A 20,481-nucleotide genomic window follows, 5' to 3' on the forward strand; every position below is an offset into this window, starting at 1 on the left:
ATCCCCCGTGAGAAAAATGTCTAAAATTACAGCTGAATGGTCTGACAAATGAATCCCTATGTGTTTGATATTTTTTACTTGTTCCCTTAAGCCAGAGTCCAACAAAAAATAGTCTATCCTAGACTGATGATGGTACTACTAATCGATCTATCAAGGATACTATCTATTACTACATTGAAGTCCCCTGCCCAAATTATTGGGTCCGAGAAACAAGCCAACTCCACCAACAATTCTTGTAGAGGAACTATATCATCCAAATTTGGCCCATAATATCCTACTAAAGTATACACATGGTCCCAAGCTTTTAATTTTGCTATAATCCCCCTACTTCTGCTATCTGAAATACTTTCTATAATTGCAACTTTTGGGTCTCTTTTTACCAGTATCGCCACCCCTTTGGTAACAAAAGTTTGTTTAGTACACACCAACTGCTGCACCCACCTTCTAGACTCAAAAACCTCTTTGCACTCTTTCTCTGTCAGGTGTGTCTCCTGTAATATACAGACCTGGGCACTACTATCATTAATGTATTGCATAATCCGCTCTCTCCTAGACCTCACCCTTAACCCATTAACATTCCAAGATAGAATCTTCAATTCTAGCTTCTGTCCCTTTCCCATACCACTATCTTACTGCCCTTCTCTAAAGGTAAATCAGTGGCTAATGAGGAAATGTTTTTACTTTTCTCCCTAAGAACTCCCCACCCAGTGACCCCTACCCCTTCCCTCCCCCATGGAGAACCTACCCCCCTTAATGATGGACCCCTAAAATGTGCTTTGACCCCAACAATGATTCTACTACAGGAGTCCTAACTCTTAAAACAAACATCATTTCTCTTTTTGCCTATTTACAAGATGCTATAAAGTCATCTACTTCACTCACTCCTCTGAAGTTATGCATCTTGTTATTCATCATAACTTTTAATACAGCCGGAAATCTCATTTGCACCAAGACCCCTAACTCTTTCAGTTGGTCCATTCTCTTCCCCAGCTCCCATTGCCTGTTGGAAGTGATATATGAAACATCAGACCTAATTTCACAGGAGTGCCCCTCCATCTTCACTTTTTTTATTTTTAGAGCTCTGGATAAAGCTTTCTCTTTCAGGGAGTAAGTGAGGAAATTCACCAGGATCCTCCTGGGTTTACTCCTATTGGGATTGAGCCTAAAGGGTTCCTATGAACTCTCTGTATAGCCTTGTCAATTTTCTGATCAGACTCTTCCAGCTGTAACCCCGTTTTGAAGAGCCTAACTACAAAACTTTTCAAATCGTCTCCCTCCACCCCTTCTGGCACATTGAGGATCTGTAGATTATTTCTCCTCTGATTGTTTTCCATACTGTCCTCCCAATCCTGATGCCCCTGTTCTTCCAACCTTAAGACGTTTATCTCTTCCTTGTTTGCTTGTACCTTACCCTTGAGCTCTTCAGCTGTTGCCTATAGGGCTGTTGTTATCCCCGCTAAATCATCAAACTTTTTCTCTAAAGCCTCACAAGCTAATTTTATCTCTTTTTGGTTCTCCTCAGATACTTTAAATCTACTCCTGATCTCCAACGTGAGTGTTGCTATTAAATCTCCCAACACGCTTGGCGCCCGAAGGGCAATAGACCACGGCGGAGTGAACGGGCGGAGAGTCACCGGGAGCACGGCTTCAGGGTTGCATCAGGGGCACCACAGCAAACCGTTGGGGTTCGATATCAAGAGTGAGACCCGCATGAGTGGACTGGACGGCAAAGGCGGCAGAGTCGATCAAGGCAGACGGGCGGCCGGCACTGGATAGCTGTCGGGCGAGGTCGCGACTTCCCCCGGGCGAGCAGGTGGAGGAGCCGGGGGCACGTTATGGTCCCCCCGAAGGGTCGCAGAGACAAGACACTGAAAGAACTGTTCGCGAAGCCACAGGTGGGGCCCTCGACAGGGGTCATGGCGGCAGTTGCGTCTGGTCCCCCGTCCACGCAGCCAGAGGGAGATGAACCGATCACTAAGTCATTTCTAGAATCCATGTTCACAGGCCTGAGAGCTGATATCCAAAATCTTCAAAAGGAATTTGCGGCGGAACTTAAGGAAGTTCGCAGGAATGTGGATGGCATCGGGGAAAGGGTCGCCACGCTGAAGGACAAAAGTGATGGTCGCGATACGGAGCTGGCGGCGCTACAATAGGAGATCAGTCGGATCCATGACCAACAGGTCGACCTTCAGTCGCACGTGGAAGACCTGGAAAACCGGTCTCGACGCCACAACATACGCATCCGGGGAGTGCGGGCAACCGAGGACTCAAAAGATCTATTTGAATTCACGAAAGAGCTCTTTAATCATATCCTAGAACGCCCACTGGAGTCGGAGTTGCGGATAGACCGGGCACACAGGGTGGGTCCCCCGAGGCCCTCATCCGCCACTCCACCCGACATATTAGTGTGTGTGCAAGACTACCACACCAAAGAGGACATACTGCGTAACGCCCGTCAACAACACCCAGTGAAGTTCCGAGACCACGCGCCGGTGCTATACCAGGACCTATCGGCCCTCACGCTCCACAAACGTAGACTTTTTAAGCCGATTACGGTGCACCTTCAGCAGCGCAACATTCGGTATAGTTGGGGACATCCCTTCCGCTTGGTGTTCCGCATTGACAACACACTCTACCAATTGCGGTCCCTGTCAGAGGCGGCCAAGCTGTTGGGGGTGGAGTTACCGGCAGAAGACAGCGGTGCTGAGGGGGGCCCAATGGAGGCAAAGACGGCCGGACCGGGCTGGCGCCAACATGGCCGACGTAAGCGTGCTAAGAAACCTTCAGTGGCGGAGATCCTCAGAGGACAGTAAGCAGCACTAGAGACAGTCTCCGAGGGTCTGCGTAGTCTTTCGCCCAGCGGAGTTGTGTGACAGTTGTAGCCGGCATCACCACTGGATTTTTGAACGGGTCGCCTGTGGGGGGGGGAGGGGGGGCTTCTCATTGTGCTACCTCACTCTACGTTGCTACATTACCATCCACCGGAAGGTGGAGGGCACTGGTTATGGACTGTTGCTGTTCAAATGTTGGGAGGTTCGGGTTGGGGTTGGGGGGAGCGGGTTGAGGGAGGGACTGGGGTTCCACGTCCATCATGGGGTGGGGTTGTGACAGTTGCAGGCACACAGGGAGCACACACCGCTTGCCCATGGTACATTCCTCCTGCACGGGGCTGCGCAGTACACATTGCATTTTCTGAGATGGCTGGATGGAGTGAACGGCGCCGCACACGCTTAAAATATTAACCCTTAATGTTAGGGGTCTCAACAACCCGGTAAAGCGCAGAGCCGTGCTGTCCTGTTTGGAGAACTCCCAAGCTGATATTTGTCTCCTCCAGGAGACCCACTTACTAGCGCAAGACTGTCACCGGCTCAGGTCCCGTAAGTTTCCGGTACAACTCTTCTCTTCTAGCCTCACCAAGACGGCGGGGGTAGCGATCCTGGTGGCCCAGCGGTTTAGGGGGGAGGTTTTGCAGAAGGAGGCGGAAATTAGAGGACGGCTGTTGATCTACAGGTTTGCCTTGGGAGCCCTAACCTCTCTCTACGCTCCCAATGAGGGTCAGGAGCGCTTTTTGCAGTCCGCCCTCACGGAAGTCACGGCAACGAGCGACCGCCATATCCTCTTGGGGGGAGATTTGAATCTCGTTTTTGATAACATACAAGATAGATCTTGTCAGCGCACCCATCAGGCAGGTGCACTTTCAGCGGCGGGCCTTGACCATCTACGAGACTTAGGGCTTGATGATTTGTGGCGTAGTTTCCACCCGCAGAGTCGGGAGTTTTCATATTACTCTCATGCACATAAAACATATGCGCGGCTGGATTACCTTCTGGTTTCCTCCGCGGTCAGAGAGATGGCTACGACGGTAGAGATAGGGGTGGCTTCGCTTTCGGATCACGCTCCGGTGTTTACTATTTTGACTCTGCCGCCGGTGGTGCGACCGGATAGGATATGACGCCTTAGGGACACCCTGCTACACCGGGAGGAGGTGATGGGGCAGATTCGTGGGTCGATCACAGATTTTCTTGCACACAACGCCAATACCGACACAACCTTAGCGACACAGTGGGCGGCGATGAAGGCGGTCCTTCAGGGAGAGTTCATTGCTATATCTGCTGCTGACAATCTAGAGCGGAAACGCAAGCGGGAGGAGCTTACACAAAAAATTAAGGGGTTGGAGCGGATGCATCGGAGGACGGGGGCCCCTAGGGTGTGGCGGCAGCTGAGAGCCACTTGACAGCAGCCGGCTGCGCTTGATCAGGATAGAGCGGAATATGCTGCCCTTCGCTTAAAACATGCCTACGACACAGGAGTGGATAGGTGCGGGTGCCTACTTGCGCACAAACTTCAGGAGGTCCGGAAACGCCAGGGGGTCCACGAGATCTGCCGGGAGGACGGCACGAGAGTTACCGAAGACAGGGACATATCTGAAGCATTCCGCGCATACTACGCTACCTTGTACACTGGCTCTCAGTTGACCGCTGATGGTGGGGCGGCCTTCCTGGACTCGGTCACGCTCTCAACTCTGACCAAGGTCCAGGCAGATCAGCTGGATGGAGACATCCGTCCTGAGGAGGTGATTGCTGCTATCTCCCGGTTGAAACCGGCGAAAGCCCCTGGGCCGGATGGCTTCACCGCCAGCTTCTATAAGAAGTTCTGCACCTTGCTGCCGCCCCTTCTCACTCGGCTCTTCAATTCCTTCTCGAGCGCGGGGGCGATCCCCCCAGACCTTTTGGGGGCCCACATAGTAGTCATCCCCAAGCCGGGGAAAGATCGGACTCGCTGTGGGGCCTACCGCCCCATCTCGCTGTTGAACGTCGATCTTAAGCTTTACTCGGGAATCCTGGCCGGACGACTGGCATCGTATATGCCACGCCTAATTGACCCGGATCAGGCGGGGTTCATCCCAGAACGTCAGGCCCCCGACAATACGAAACGTGTCCTGCATTTGGTCGAGAAAGCCTCTCGTACGGCGGGAGAATACATGTTGCTCACGATCGACGCTGAAAAGGCGTTTGACCGTGTTCACTGGCTCTATTTGGAGCAGGTATTGCTGCGGATGGGGCTGGGGGAGAAATTCCGCACCCATATTTTTAACTGCTACAAACTTCCGTCGGCGATGGTTCGGGTGAATGGCCACACGTCCACTAGCTTCCCTATAGCGAGGGCACGAGGCAGGGGTGCCCGTTGTCACCGCTGCTTTTTGCTGCATATATGGAACCCCTTGCCCAGAAGATCAGACAAAATCCGGGAATTTCCAGAATTAAGTTCGGGGGGTATATTCACACTATCAGCCTATACGCGGACACTGTGCTATTGTCTCTATCAAACCCGCGGGAGGCACTGCCGGCGTGCATGGCGGAATTGGACGCCTTTGCACGAGTGGCGGGGTTCAAGGTGAACGCGGACAAGTCGGTGGCTCTTGGCCTCTCCCTGACTTCTTCCACCCGGGAACATTTGCAGAGCTCCCTCCCATTCCAATGGGCGGAGGAATCGGACCCCTATTTGGGGATTCAGTTGGCTCCTACGCTTTCGCGAGTGGTGGCCCTCAACTATGCCGCTTTGCGTCAGAGGATCCGCAGGGAGTTAGGGCAGTGGAAGCACTATCCCCTCTCGTGGTTGGGCAAGGTCGCGGCGGTCAAGATGACCATACTACCACAGCTCCTCTACCTCTTTCGCACCATTCCTCTGTATCCGCCGGTGGGGTGGCTTCAGCAGACTCAATCAGAGTTGGCCCAGTTAATTTGGAACGGGCGGAAGCCGCGCATGAAGAGGTCATTGTCCACTCTCGCACCTGAAACCGGGGGACTCGGGATCCCAGCTCTATTTCCGGGCCGCACAGTTACGCTATCTGGTGGAGTGGAGCCGCTGGGAGTCGGAGAAACATTGGCTGTTTCAAGACCAGGCTGTAGCAGCCCGGCCTCTACAAGAAATCCCCTTCCTGCGGAAGCAACACAGGCCTCCCAATCTATACGCCTCTCACATCACTCGAGTTCCCTTAGAAATCTGGGATCGAACTAAAGTCCCTCATGATCTCACCACCTTTCCCTCCCCGCTTACACCCCTGTTCGACAATCCGGAATTCACTCCTGGAATGGACTCGGCGGCCTTCAGCGGGTGGAAACCAGCTGGCTGCCGTTTCCTCTATCATATGTATGATGCGGAGGGGGTGCACCCGTTCCAGCAATTCAGGCAGGAATACGGGTTACCGGAGGAGGAACGGATCCGATACCTCCAGGTCCGACATTGGGTGCTCGATGGGCGGGTCCGCCCATTTGCGGACCGGTGGCTCTCTCAGTACGAGCGATGGTTAATAACACGATCATCAGATAAGCAGCTAATCTCTGATCTTTACAGAATGCTCCAAATGCGATTCGCGCACACTTACAATGCAGGACGGACACGTTGGGAAAGGGAGCTCGGCAGGAATTTGACTCACGAGGAGTGGGGGGGATATATTACAGGGCCAGACACTCAGCGTACCACATGGGACTCACGGACACCGTCACAAAGATTGCGACCTATTGGTATTACACGCCGGAGCGCTTAAATGCGATAGATGGGCAGAGAGATCCACACTGTTGGAGGGGATGTGGGCAGATAGGCACCTTGACCCATCTGCTTTGGGATTGTGAGTGTGCCCAGCCATACTGGACCCAGGTGCTCGACGAGGTGGACAAGCATTTCGACACTACGATACCGCGCTTCCCGGCGTACACACTGTTGGGCCTCCCAAACCCTTTGACATATCCGCTCAAATCGCGTAGGGGATGACAGATTGCCATAGCGTTGGGCTCAGCGACACAGAATATACTTACTCATTGGCGCACTCCCAACCCACCAACGTTTACGGGCTGGCTATACCGATTGTGGCATGTCCTAGGCATGGAAAAACTCACACTAACACTGACCGGGGAGGGCTCCAAATATAGGGAATTGTGGAGGCCCTTTCTGACATTGTTGTCCTCCGAGTTCAGGGATGTTACTTGTCCTCGCTATTTGCGCCTGCTGCGGCTGTCCGAGGGGCGGATGGAGGGGTAGGGCTTGGGAGCGGCTGAGACAGTGGGGGAAGGGGGACAGATGGACGTGGAACGGGGGGAGGGGGTGGGTTGGGGTACGGGAGGGGGGTTTTATCTTCGATATATAGTTTGCTCCCCAGCATCTAATGGGGTATTACTATGGAGTCTCCAGATTGGTCCACGTTTGATTTAGACTGCGGCAGAGAAGTGTGGGACCTATCCACCATTCAGAGACTGAGCAAGGTGTTAATATCTATTTGGGTTGGAGCCTTGTTGTATATTTTTGAAATGCCAATAAAAGATTTAAACCATAAATCTCCCAACACTGCTCCCCCAGGGCCCGATTCACAGAACTAACTTAAGACAAAATCCTAAACTTACTACCATTTTGGTATTTACAGAAGGCACTTACTCATTTCGTTATTCACAGAAGTTAGGAGTCTTAACTTTGGGACTCCTAAATGCCTTCTGTGAATACCGAAAGTCTTAAAGTTAGGATTTTGGCTTAAGTTAGTTCTGTGAATCGGGCCCCCAGTATTTACTTCCACCTGCCCCCCCCTGCATCATGTCCTCCCCTCAGTACCGCAGCTGTGTTCCGGGCCAAGCTCTTCTACTGCCTTGTTTCTACTTGTCTCCCCCATTTCTGGATCTAAAGGGGTAACATCTCCGTCGTTTAAATCCGTTTGATTTTCCATGTGCTCCAATCCCTCTATATCCTCTACCTGAAGAGGTAAAAACCTATTTGGGCTACATACATTCCCCAAGTCAGCCGCTGTTTCACCAGCTCGATTCTCTTTGAGCCCCTTCGTGATCTTTCCCTTGTGCCATCATAACCTCTCTTAATATTAAAGTCTCTGGGAGTACTTTGAAAAAGGTACTAAGAGATGGGGTGACCTTAACCTTCTGATCCTTATTCATACACTTCTTTACCAACCACTCTTGACCACCTGTTTTCTGTTCTTTCACCAACGGTTTCCTAATTACTGGGGCTCTAAGTACTGGAGTCCTTTCTCCTTTACTTCCTCCTTTTGCTCCCCCACCCCGATAGGGTGTTCCCACTGCACACTGGTCAAACAAGACTTTTCCTCTCTCAGCACTCCTTAGTGTAGATCTCCCCACCCCCTGCTGTTTGGGCTCATTTTTATTGCCGGCTGCCTTTCTACTGTTCAACCCCTTAAGATCTCCCTGACCCTCTCTCGACTTTCCCTCCTCTCCTGTCAATTTAACGCCCTGTTGTGGCCCCTGATGACTTGCTACGTTTTCCTCTGTACCTACAGGTACCCCTGTTTCGGTCTGTGTTAATCCTCTAAGGCTGCCTCCACCGCCTCCTCGGAAGGAGATCCTTGCTGCAGCCTTTCTCCGTCTCCTTACTTCCAACGCGTCGCTTGACCAGCGCTGCTCGATATCCTCCTCCCCCGCCGTTGCTGCCTCTCCACCACCTTCAGCTTCGTATCACCTCCAATAGTTTCCAGGTTTACCCCGGGTTCACATCACTCTCCCCAGTCAGCTCTGTAGCTGTGGCACCTTCATACCAGAGTCCGAAACCCTCACCGCTCTGTCAGGGACCTCCAGATCCACTCTCTCTCACCTGAACTCTGCTGCTCCTCAAACGCCAAATACAGGACTTCCCAAACCACAGAAAAAGCATCCGGGTCACAGCGCTTTTGTCAAACCAACACCCCAGCTCCGTTGAAAAAACCTACAAGGTATATCCGATTAAGTAGGGTTCATGCTTTGAGTGTCCCTTTTTTTTGTTACATACATATAATTGAAAACAATTCTCAAAGATGAAAGAAAACAAACCGATAGAGAAACATCCAGGTCACAGCGCCTTCCTCAAACCAACAACGCAGCTGCGGCGCTCCGGCGCTCGACCAACACAGTTCAGTTCAGTAAATCTTTATTTCGATAATTAAAAATCATCATAAAAATACATTTGATAAAAAATTCATATAATTTACATTTCTGAACTCCATTAGAATAAAAAGCAACACCAAACCAGACTGATACAATTCGTACAAAGGGGTAAAATATTATATACATCATTGCTTAATCTCTTGTGTTCCTTAACCTTACTGCTACTTTTAAAAAGCTTATCACTGAACATAAAGTGCGCATATCATTTGCTCTTTGAAGAAACAGTAATGCAGATTTGGCATGGCGAAATTTTCCCTCTCTTAAAATATCAACCAAGAACGTACGCCGAGGAATACGATAAAAAGGACACAATAATACAAAATGAAGGGTGTCCTGCGGAGACATATTGTCGACCAACACAGCCAGCTCCTCTCCCTTACTGGAAAGAGACACCGCTCAACCTCAAAACTCGCATTTATCTCAAGGTATGGCCACAGATAGCGATCTTCCCGACTTACTCTCAGTTACTTTCCATTTTGCACTCTAACATTTTCTGTGATTTTCCTCCTGCACAACACCTCCGTACGCACACTTGGTGGAGCTCCCGCGACCCGCCTCTAGCCGGCCACCATGTTCTCCCTCCAAATGAACACCGAAATAAAAAAAAAATAGGTATGCTTTTTGTACCCTTCCACCTAAATAATGTCATGTCATGAAAAACACTCCATCTAACCAACAGCTTTGTGCTTGTCACCCAAAATTTTAGGGGTCCAATTTGCAATTTTCATTATTATCCATGGGGTAGTTAGTAAGTAAATGGGGGTGGAGTAGGGTCCTCTATTGTTTAGTACTCTTTATGTAGGAGTGACCACTGATGGTTCTAGCATCTTTTGAAACACTGTAAGCCACTTCCTGGTCCCCAGACCCAATTACAATTGTACATCAAAGTAGGAACGTGATAGCCTAAAACATCTTTTGGTTGTTATATACAAAATGTAAAAATAAATGTGAACTACAATGCCACACAGCCCATATATTGTTATAACTATAGCCCACGATTGCTAAAATATGAAGAACTTTACGAAGTGCACTACAAAGGTATGACCAGTGGATCCTATCGGAACATCTTTGTGAACAAATAGGAATATGAAAAACCCAATTTAAGTAGATTTGACACTTTCCATCGGATCAAGGACAGAAATTGAAAGGTACCAATTTTATCTCCATTAATGCGCTGATCAAATATGAGGTCCCCCGAAGTTAGCATCATTGCCAAATTATTTAAACCTTGATATTCGCCTGATCCATATAATGGAGTATTGTGTGTGGGCTGTAGTGCAACATGTATGCTGATGATACCCAGATTCTGCCTGACCTCCATGTGGACTTGAGGATCGCTGCCTGATGTGTTTTGCGGATAGTGCGCTACCTGCTATTTATCTGACAGGAAAAGCATGATGATTGGACACTGAGCTCAGGAACCTTGTTGTGCGATTTCTTAGCAGACCTTCCTTGCTCTTTGAGGTAAATTTTTTGCTAGGAATATTTGTATTCCAATTTTTATAATTGATATCAATTAGAGTATTTGCTGCACAGATGTCATCACCGAAAGATGTTAGTTCAGACCATTGATATTACCTTAGGCGTCATTACTCTATGACATTGTATTGGGGACTAAATGATTACACTTTAAGTTCTACAAATGAGACTATTAGAATTACTAAGAATTTGGAAACGTGCTGCTGTGATAAGGGTTCGGTGAGATCTGAAATAGTTGTCATTTGGAAACAAGTACAGAGGTTCACTTTGTATACTAAGTAAAAAGCGATTATATATATTTATTTAGCTACAATTTATTTATTTGTTAATTAACACAGTCACATGGGTAGCAGAATAATTCTTAATTAAAAAAGGGAAGAGTTAAGAATTCTGCACTGCAGAAATAGAGGGGTGGGCAACATAAAATGGAGTAAACTAGTCTTTACATTGGGTTTTGAAGAGGTGGGTCTTAAGATCTTTATAGTAGGATAGCGGGTTGGTATTCAGTCCGATGTTTTCAGGTGGGCAGTACCTTAGTCCTGAACAAGAGAAGGCTTGGTTGAGACATTTGGTTGCAATGTTTTTTCTTCCTAGGAGTAGGTGTGATTTGCTTTTCGTTCCTCTTTTGCGTGTAGTTTGTACCTTATTCTCGGGTACATGGGTGTGCTGATGTGCCATGAGTTATGGGCGATATATACTATTTTAAAGGTGAGTCAAGCATCACGTTTAAGCCAGTGCAGTTCTTTTACGAAGGGGGTGATGTGGTCTGACTTTAAAAACAGCTGTTACTAATCTTATTAGAGCATGAAGATTGGCCAAGAAAGTAGCCCATGTAGGCTTTGAGGACTGGCTAGCAATGCATTTCTGCTAATGACATGACAAAACACTAATATTTGTGACGGTGCCCTGACGTTTGCGAGAAAATGGAAGGGTCAAGTTTTGCAAGCAGACATAGTAGACTGGATGCAGTTTTTGTAATTCACGTGCATTCTCTTGGAACAACTGTGAATTCAAATAACATGGCAAAAGAGACAAATGAGAGAGATATCCTTGGGTGAGTGAGAGGTTAAAACCATTTGGACACTACGGTTGGAGAATCATTGGTGCAGAGTAGGAGAAAATGTGTTTGTTGGATTAAATTTGTGGGTAAATTAGTTCATTAAGTTTATTAGTTCTTCAAAGAAGTTCATGAAGGGGCACGTTTACTAATATTTCACACAACGCAGCACGGCAAGTTGCTGCGCAATATAGGATGCATGAGAGAGAGCTGAACAGGGCAATATTTACCAAGATGTGAGGCTGTTCACCTCCATCTGTGCACTGGTGCACTTGTGGCTGTGTAGCGCTACTGCAGGCCCTCCTGCGAAATGGTGCAAGGGTGCCTGCATTACGGACAAGATTGTTTTAATGCATGAGGGATACCTTCCTGCACAGAAACAATCCCTAGATGCATATTCCTTTTTATATGTGTGCTGCAGAACGCAGCACACATAGAAAAAAGAAGTAAAGAGGAGAAAATAAGTTATTTCTCCTCATCACAGCTCTGTCAGGTAGGTGCACCATTTTGGCACAAACCCAGATTTACAAATCTTTGTAAATCTGTGTTTGCAGCAAAGTACATGGGTGAATGCACAGAAACGCCCAAACTCCATCCATGTAAAGCCTACCTGATGCAAAGTAAATCAAGGCAGCACTATGTTCCGTGTTACGTTACTTTGTTATCTACAAAACCACACAAATTCACTTTGTGTGACTTCGTTAACGCCAAAATGGATTTTGATTTAGGCCTGCGCCACAATAGTGATGAAACTATTAGGAAAATCTTAGTAAATATCGGTCAAAATGTTTAAAGGGGTGGAGTCTCTGAAATAGAGCAGGGTATCATGAGTGTACTGTTGAATGTTGAAGTTATATTCTCTAAGTATCGTGACTACCAGTCCCATGTGTAGGTGGAACAGATATGTCACGATAACTAACCCTTGTGATACATCACAGTTTGAGGAAATGTTGATAATCTGTAAGGGTCCATATTTACAGGTGTGGATTGTAATGTGAGGAAGGATTGGAAACAATCTGGGACTTTATCTTCTTTACCCAGCCTGGAAGACAGGCTGTGAAGCAAAGGATTATGGTCAGTAGTATTGAATCACGCCAATAGATCAAACCGCCCAATCATTGCCTTTATCCTGCATACATACAAATTATTAATGTATCCTCTTTTTTTGCTCCTTCCATGTGTGCTGCATCCTGCAGCACACATGGAAAGAGCAAATCACCTTTCAAGATCCCTTCCTGCACATAAACAATCTCCCCTGCAAGGCAGGCACCCTTGCAACATGGCACAACAGTGCCTGTTCTTGCGCTGAGCAGCTTTAATTGTGCCAGTGCTAGAGGAAACACAGTTTGTAAAAATGGCACATCCCTGCATTTTAAAAATGTCGGAGCGCGGAATTACCAATTTTGGCGTAAAACCACGCTCCGACATTTTGTTGTAATAATCTCCCTACATCTCTGATCAAGCTTAGACCAAAAGTTTGCATGCCTCAAGCATAAAGCCCTCTTAAGATCCTGTGTCCAGGGCAGGACTGGGATCGCAAACCAGCCCTAGCAATTACATCCAACTTGCCTGGGTGGGGGGGTGGAGGGAAGGTATAGGAATCAGGCGGGAACACTGCTGCTGCTCTTTAGTTACAAGGGGCCGATTTTGCAGCACTTGTTGTTTAATAAGTAATAAAACACAACTAATCCATCTTCCAAAGTATGTAAAACATGATCATTGAGTGGTTTATTGTGAACCCACAGTAGAATATTTTCCACAATTAAATCTGTGTTTTTGGTGCATTGTTGAAAATCTTTGGTTTTATTCATCCTCCCGTTAAGGGCAACAGCACAGCGGCTCCATAATGGATACCCTGCAGGCTTCAATCTTTACCAGCTTCTTAAAGTACAGTTTCACTGTTCAGAAGTGTCCCTGAGATCTGTCCACTTGCTCGTCTTCATCTGGCTCATCCTCGCTACTGGTAGCTTCTTCTCCAAATAAGTCTCCTCCACTAGCAGCAAGGTTTAGTTTGTCCTTCGAGGCCAGTCTCAAGGTGATGAGAGCCGGGCTGTCACTCATGCCAAGCAGCATTGTCCTTTTGTCTGCTGCCAGAGAGAGGCAGCAGATCCGACTGTCTGGGGTGAAGAGGGAGATGAATGTGCCAGCATCCAAGTCCCAAAGGCTAACTTCATCTATAAAACAAACAATTGTTAGTAACTCTTGATTAAATCAAACATATTTGCCAATATATTTGTACAGACTTTTGATAGAGCGTTGTGTGATTCTGAAATTTGTAGGGGTGCATCATATTCACCATTAGTCAGCACCCGCATATTAAACGATGTATGTTAAGAAGTGCCATAGAAATGTATTGCTGTAATCGTTTAACATAGAGGTGATTAGAGTTGTAATAATGCTTTTGTGAAGAATAACGCTGCAAGTTATCGTGAATGTATTTAGTAAAATGTATAATGATTAGTTTTCATGTAATGTAATGCGTTAGGTTAAACGTGTGTTATGCTAGGGTTACACGTGCAAGTTGCTTGCTCACGTATATGAGACTAATGTTCATTTTCTTATGTTAGCTAAACGTTGTAGGCCAAAAATGACTTCCCTTGGTAAAGGCTTTGGGTTGCAGGGAGATGTAAAATCTTGGAGACGTGAAATGTTTTCGTTCCCATGATTCTGTTGCAGGTGCAAGGACATTTAGCTCGTTAGTGAGACTAGGTCTTTGTTTTAGGAGTTAGGATGCTGCGAGAAGCCAACAGGGGAGTACACTGGAATGTGAGGATGATACTTTCAGCCGAGAAGGTGCCTGGGACCCAAGGTCAAGCTAACCGTCGTTGGACGCCAAGCAAAGTTGTAGGAAAAATACTGGAAGAAGACCTGGCTGAAGAGGTGTGCCGAAGGGCGTGTTCTATGATTTGGGGGTTTTGTATTAGGGACAGTGCCCCGCGGGTTGAGCAGTTGAGGTTTAGACGGGAAGCTAGAAAGAGCATCTTAGAACGAGCTCTGACTGAGTGAATGTATTTCTTAGGAAGTCTTCGCTCCTGACACCTTTTTATTCTCATGCCTGGGAAGGGAAATAGTTAAGTAAGGATGTCACCTTAGAGTTAGTGTAGGGATAGACTAAGACTTTTCCTTTTAAAGTAATGATTCCTAATTTGGATATTGGCTTAACCATTGCTTCCTTGATGATTTTGGAGTCAGTGATTCTTTTTGTCTTGAGTCGGATGAGAATCCTCCGTAGACTTACTTTTGTATTAGTGCCCATTTACCTTTTACACCTTGTACTGAGGTGTTTGTATGTTCAGCTATTTTTGGTTGTAAGTCAGTGGTCCTTTCCCCATGAAGTCTAACTTTGGTGATTATGCTTTGATAATCGTCTTTCCTCCCCTCTACACTATTTAGCAGATAAAAAGATCCTGGCGACCAGAGAGGATTCTTGGAGATATCCAGGTAGGCAAGAATCTGGCCCTATCAGTTGGTAGCAGAGTAGGATGGTCATCTCTGATAGTGAGGGGAGATCTAGATCAGGATAAGAGATTCTTGAGGCCCATAGAAGTTAAGTGATGGTGACTCATCGGATGGCGAGCAGCTGACGACGGCGGTTGATGGAGATTGATGGAGAATAGCAGTGCGGCGGAAAGAAGCAGTTCATGGAGGTGTGAGTATGAATAGGGTGAGATGTTTGTAGATTGCGGTGTTGATTTGTTGTGTGATGTCTTGCGGAGCTGGAGTGAGTGTTGAGTGATTGTGAGATCAGGCTGTGAGCGCGCGTAGCCCGGGAAAGTCTTAGGCTCGACGAGTAGCTTAAGCGATTGTGGTGTAGAAGACACCCAAGGTAGATTTTGTTGACCACTGAAAGGGGATCGTGAGATGTTATCGATTGCCCAGACCGAGATAGGGGGGAGCGAATGTGTGAGTGCGAGGGAAATTGACGCTGGTCGTGGGTTGTTGTACGTGGACTTGAGTATTTGTAACCTATCAGAGGTGATTGTTTGGTCGTTCGCGGACAGACAGTTGCCAGCCGAGGTCGACAATTTCGAGAGACTGTGGACGGACAGTCAGATAAGTAACTCCTTCGGGACAAACGGTTATTTGAGCATATGAATGGGGCAAATGCAAGGGTGAGACATGAACTGTGGAGGAGGGGGAACTGCTGCGAGCGGAGGAAGAGTGACGTCAGAAGGTGCCGCGCTGCGATAGGTCGGTTGGTGTGAGTCGCGCTGCGATTGGTGGGTTTGACATCAGGAAGTAAACGAAAACATTGTGCTTGATCGAAAATTTCTCATCATGAAATGTTTTAAAGTTTTCCGAGAATTATGTAGAGGTGACAAACATGTGGTTACTCGTGGGGGGAAGCAGCCCCTCCAGAGGATACTTCGGCGCATTATATGGCAAGAAATGTGGGGTTGCATACCATAATTTGGCTTGAAAGTTGGCATAAAGTGACCCAAGGTGAGGGGGAATTGGTTTTCCCACGATATGGCTCCTTCAGGTTGGAAGTGTTGTACCAGTTGAAATCCGTGATGGCGGCTTTACGACCTTTGCCGAGACCTACTCAATTTGAGGCGTTGCATGCATGGATTGGAGCAGCGCATGACAGGAAAAGAGATCGAAGTCAGGAAAGGGTGAAAAAGTCAATTAAGGCATTTCAGGATGCGAGGTGGAATGCAGTAGAGAAGAGGTGGAGAGTGCAAACAATAGAGGGAGACAGGTTGTATCCATTACTGGTAAAGACTGATGGCTCGAAGGTAAAGAGTGCGGATGATGATGATGACAGTGATACAGATGACAGCCTACTAGAGAGGTTGTTGTCCGAGAGACCACCTCCATACAATCCAGATTCCTGCGAAGGGAGGTCGGCTCAAGCAGAAGGGACTAGTGGAGTACAGACTCAGTCAGAAGTGAGAGTAGAAGGGAAAATCTCGACAGGGACTGAGGGCATGAAAATTAGTCTGTAGCAAACACTGAGGTTGGGAGAGGTGTGAGGTTACCGGACGCTCTAAAGATGCCGGTTACCATTGGACCCATTGTTTCTGTTTACGACCCAGATCAGGAGAAGGTTGGGAGTTCAGTAAAGTCCGCTGTAGGAGCGAGGAGTGTGGTCGAGGGAAATGGATCAGTGAGCGGAATGGAGCACACTCCAAAGCCTATAGAATGGAGTACGCCATTGCCAGCTACGGCAGACTCCTCTAGGGGACAGGGCAAGGCGAGACCAGTGAGGCCGAGGTCTTTGGCTGAGTCAAGATCAGATTAGCGGATGTGGGCACCGCCGGTGAGAAATTAGAATCAGCATGAGAGAACTGTAGAAAGTGAACAAAGCACGATAGTAAATCGTTCTGTTCCTATGAGCATGTCGGAAGACAGTAGGTCCCAGGAACGGGAATGTGATTATGATGAACGGGATGAAGCAGCTTGTCGAGAAATATTGAAGGGAGCTCTGAAAGGAAGAATGTTAGATGCTGTGAGGTTGAAAGCAGAAGTAGATGAGATAATAAATTGAAACTTGCTTCTTGAGAGAACATACATGTACGAACAAGATGAGTTACTTTTTGTGGCAAAATATGTGACTCACAAGGCAAGAACTGCGCATGAGAGGTTGTCAGATTTAGCTAAGAAGTATGATGTGGACCTGTCTAAAACGAAATCGTTGCAGGGAAGCCATAGATTGCAGTATAGCGATCAAGAATTGGAGGAGAAAAGAGTCATGGGATTGAGAACCCATATCAAGGATTTGATTATAGCAATGCGTGCATGGCTTATGCTTGACAAGTGGGAAGAAAGGAGGTCCAAGAAGAAGAGTTCTAGAAGAACGATAGGAGAGATGCCACCTCCAGGTGGAGGGATGACGGAGGTAGGGAATTTCTCTTTACGAGAGGTACAGAATGGTGGCTACGTGCATGTGCCTTGGAGTAGGGGTGATCTGGCTGCATTTACGAATGACTTTCCCCGTCTAAGGGAAAAGCCTGTGGAGTGGTACAAGCAGGTTGATTGGTTTGTTAAGATTTCAAAGGTGTTGTGGGTCGACTTGAATACATTGTTTGACATTGTGGTTCCGAGTGACTTATGGTCGGCATGCAAAATCGCTGTTGAGTGGCCAACTTCAGAGCCAGACAGGGATCCAATCTCAAATGGTCCGTCACCCATAGTTATGAAAAAGTTTGAACAGGTGATCACATGGTTGAAGTCGAAAATTTCACCGCAGGATATTGATTGGGTCAAGATAGATCGGACAGTGCAAGAGCCAAAGGAGACAGTGCATGAGTTTTATGAGAGACTTTTGCAGGCTTTTAAGCAGTACAGTGGACTGGATGTGTTGGATACAAAAGACATGGGACAGTTTGTTTCGAAGTTTGTGTTGGGATTGAGGCCAGAGGTTAGTCTCATGCTACAACAGCATTTGATTTGTTGGCAGAACAAGCCTGTGGATGAGAACTTACGGTATGCCAGGTACTGTAGTGAGGAGATAGAATCAAAGCACAGGAAATTGAAAGACAAATTGATGCTTGTCCAAATGCAAACAGCTCAGGGACAGCCTAACGGAGGAACGTTAGGAAGGAAGCAGGGAAATAACCAAGGAGGAAATCAGAATGTCCAGGGGCAAGGAAGACCAAAGTCAATTGATCCCAAGACATGAATGGATGTGGCGACATTGAAAAAGACCACTGCGTGTCATCTTTGTCACCAGATTGGACACTGGAAACGCGAGTGTCCTTTGAACCCGATGAATCAAGTGCAGGAGGAAGGAGAGATAGTTCAGGTACCTGTATCTGAAATGGTTCCCACTGTGACTAGATCTAGGATGGTCAAAGGGGGGACTAATAGCCCGCAAGTGCAAGTCCCTCAACCTCCTAGGATTCAGAACATGCAACAAGGAGTCCGAACTTACATGCAGATGCCCATGTTCGAGGGAAGTGAGGAGTTTGGTCCAGATCCGTTGGCATGACGGTGCCTGAGAGGGGAGGAAGACTGCACACTTGGAGCAGTCTTAGAGGTAGACCAGAGGGGACCATTTGTGGAAGCTGACATTGATGGTCACCCTACCACCTTTTTGGTTGACACTGGTGCTACCCGGTCTACTGTAAGATCAGCAGTAGTTCCCAACCTACCCCTCTCGGGACAATCGATCCAAGTTGTTGGCGTAGCGAATAAGAAACTGACTAGTCCATTGACTGAGCCAATTCCGGTGAAAATAGGAACCTTCAAAGATCGACACCAGTTAGTGGTGTGCGACTCGAGTCCAGTTTGCCTGTTGGGTAGAGACCTGTTGTGCAAGTTGAATTGCACCATCTATTGCACGCCGAAGGGAGTTGAAGTACAGACGAAGGATGATGATGCTACCTTTAAGCGTGTGTGTATAGAAATGTACCCAGCGCTGACAGTGGAAGAGCTTCCACTTGATCTGAGGGATTCTGTGTCAATTGATGTGTGGGACCTGAGTGGAGAAGAGATCGGATTGGTCAAAGGCGTAGATCCAGTGAAAATACAGGTCAAGCCGAATGTAGAATTCCCAAGGACGCCCCAGTACAATTTGTCACCTGAGACAATTGCAGGGATCAAGCCTGTAATTGAATCTATGATTAAGCAGGGAATTCTGAAAGAGATCATGGGCAGCCTATGCAATTCACCTATCATGGGACTACAGAAACCAAGTGGGAAATTCAGGATTGTACAAGACTTGCATGTTGTCCGGTGGTACCGAATCCATCTGTAATCCTGTTTCAGATCCCATGTGAATCTGAGTGGTTCACAGTGATTGACTTGTGTCAGGCATTCTTCTCGATCCCATTACATGAGGAAAGCCAATTTCTTTTCGCCTTCCGGCTGGAGAACCGTGTGTTAACGTGGTGTCGTATCCCACAGGGGTACACAGAGAGTCCATCGATTTAATCAGATCTTGAAGAAGAATCTTGAAGGTCTTGTGTTGCCGCAGAACTCCGTTCTGGTGCAATACATTGATGATTTGCTCGTTGCGTCCGAGACCGAAGACGCTTGTAGGATCGATACCATTGCCTTACTGAATCATTTGGCAGAGAATGGACACAAGGTGTCTCCGAGCAAATTGCAGTACTGTCTGAGCGAAGTGCAGTATTTGGGTCACCGAATTGAGAAAGGCAAGAGAAAGGTGTCACCAGATCGTATTGAGGCTATTAGGAATATGCCTGTGCCCACTACTCAGAGAGAAGTCCGAATGTTCTTGGGGATGGTTGGCTATTGTCGCCAATGGATTCCCAATTTCTCCTTTGAAGCAAAGCCCTTACAACGGCTGACGTGCAAGGATGTGAGTGATCCGGTACCATGGGACGAAGACTGCTTGAGGACATTTTTGAGGCTGAGAGAAGCCCTGTGTTGCGCTCCAGCTTTTGGGATGCCGGCATTCGCATTGTTCTGTTGTGAGTGAGAAGGTTGCGCATTGGCAGTCTTAACTCAGAGTCATGGAGGTGTCCGTAGACCAGTTGTCTGCTTCTCAGCTACTTTAGATCCAGTAGCTTCTGCGTTGCCCGGATGTCTCAAATACGTTGCTGCAACAGGTGTCAGTATTGAAACATGTGAGGGCATTGTAATGGGACATCCTCTTACAGTTTATGTGCCACACTCTGTTGAACTGTTGATGACGAGGACTAAAACACAGCACCTCACAAACAACCGATTGACACGTTATGAGCAAGTTATACTTGCTGCAGAAAACGTGACGTTGAAGAGGTGTTCTGTTTTAAATCCCGCAACATTGATGCCTATTCCAAATGTAGATGACGAAGATTGTGAGGATCACGACTGTCTCGATATGACTGAACTGTGCACCAAACCGAGACCGGACATTATTGATGAACCGCTCCTTGACCCTGATGAAATTTTCTTTGTGGACGGTTCATGTCTAAGAGACAATGTCGGTCGATTGAGGGCAGCGTTTGCTGTGTGTACCATCACAGGGGTGGTAGAAGCTGCTTGTTTAGAGGGAGTACACTCCGCACAGGTAGCTGAAATCATTGCTTGGCTGCTGATCAGATTTGGATAACGATGTAT

The 20,481-nt window shown here is 47.4% G+C and overlaps 1 protein-coding gene across 1 annotated transcript in view; it reads right to left on the reverse strand.

Annotated features, from left to right (window-relative positions):
• Nucleotides 1-12,920: 12,920 nt before the first annotated feature.
• The window catches only part of LOC146862667 (uncharacterized), a 457,539-nt gene continuing 449,978 nt past the window's right edge, over nucleotides 12,921-20,481 (reverse strand). The window contains exon 33 of the mRNA XM_085641888.1: nucleotides 12,921-13,643. Coding sequence (XP_085498014.1) covers nucleotides 13,372-13,643 — 272 coding nt within the window. The 3' untranslated portion in view covers nucleotides 12,921-13,371. The remainder of the gene's footprint in view (nucleotides 13,644-20,481) is intronic.

The sequence above is a fragment of the Triturus cristatus genome, chromosome 2_2 (genome assembly GCF_964204655.1).
Source record: "Triturus cristatus chromosome 2_2, aTriCri1.1, whole genome shotgun sequence".
In the NCBI taxonomy this organism is placed as follows: domain Eukaryota; kingdom Metazoa; phylum Chordata; class Amphibia; order Caudata; family Salamandridae; genus Triturus; species Triturus cristatus.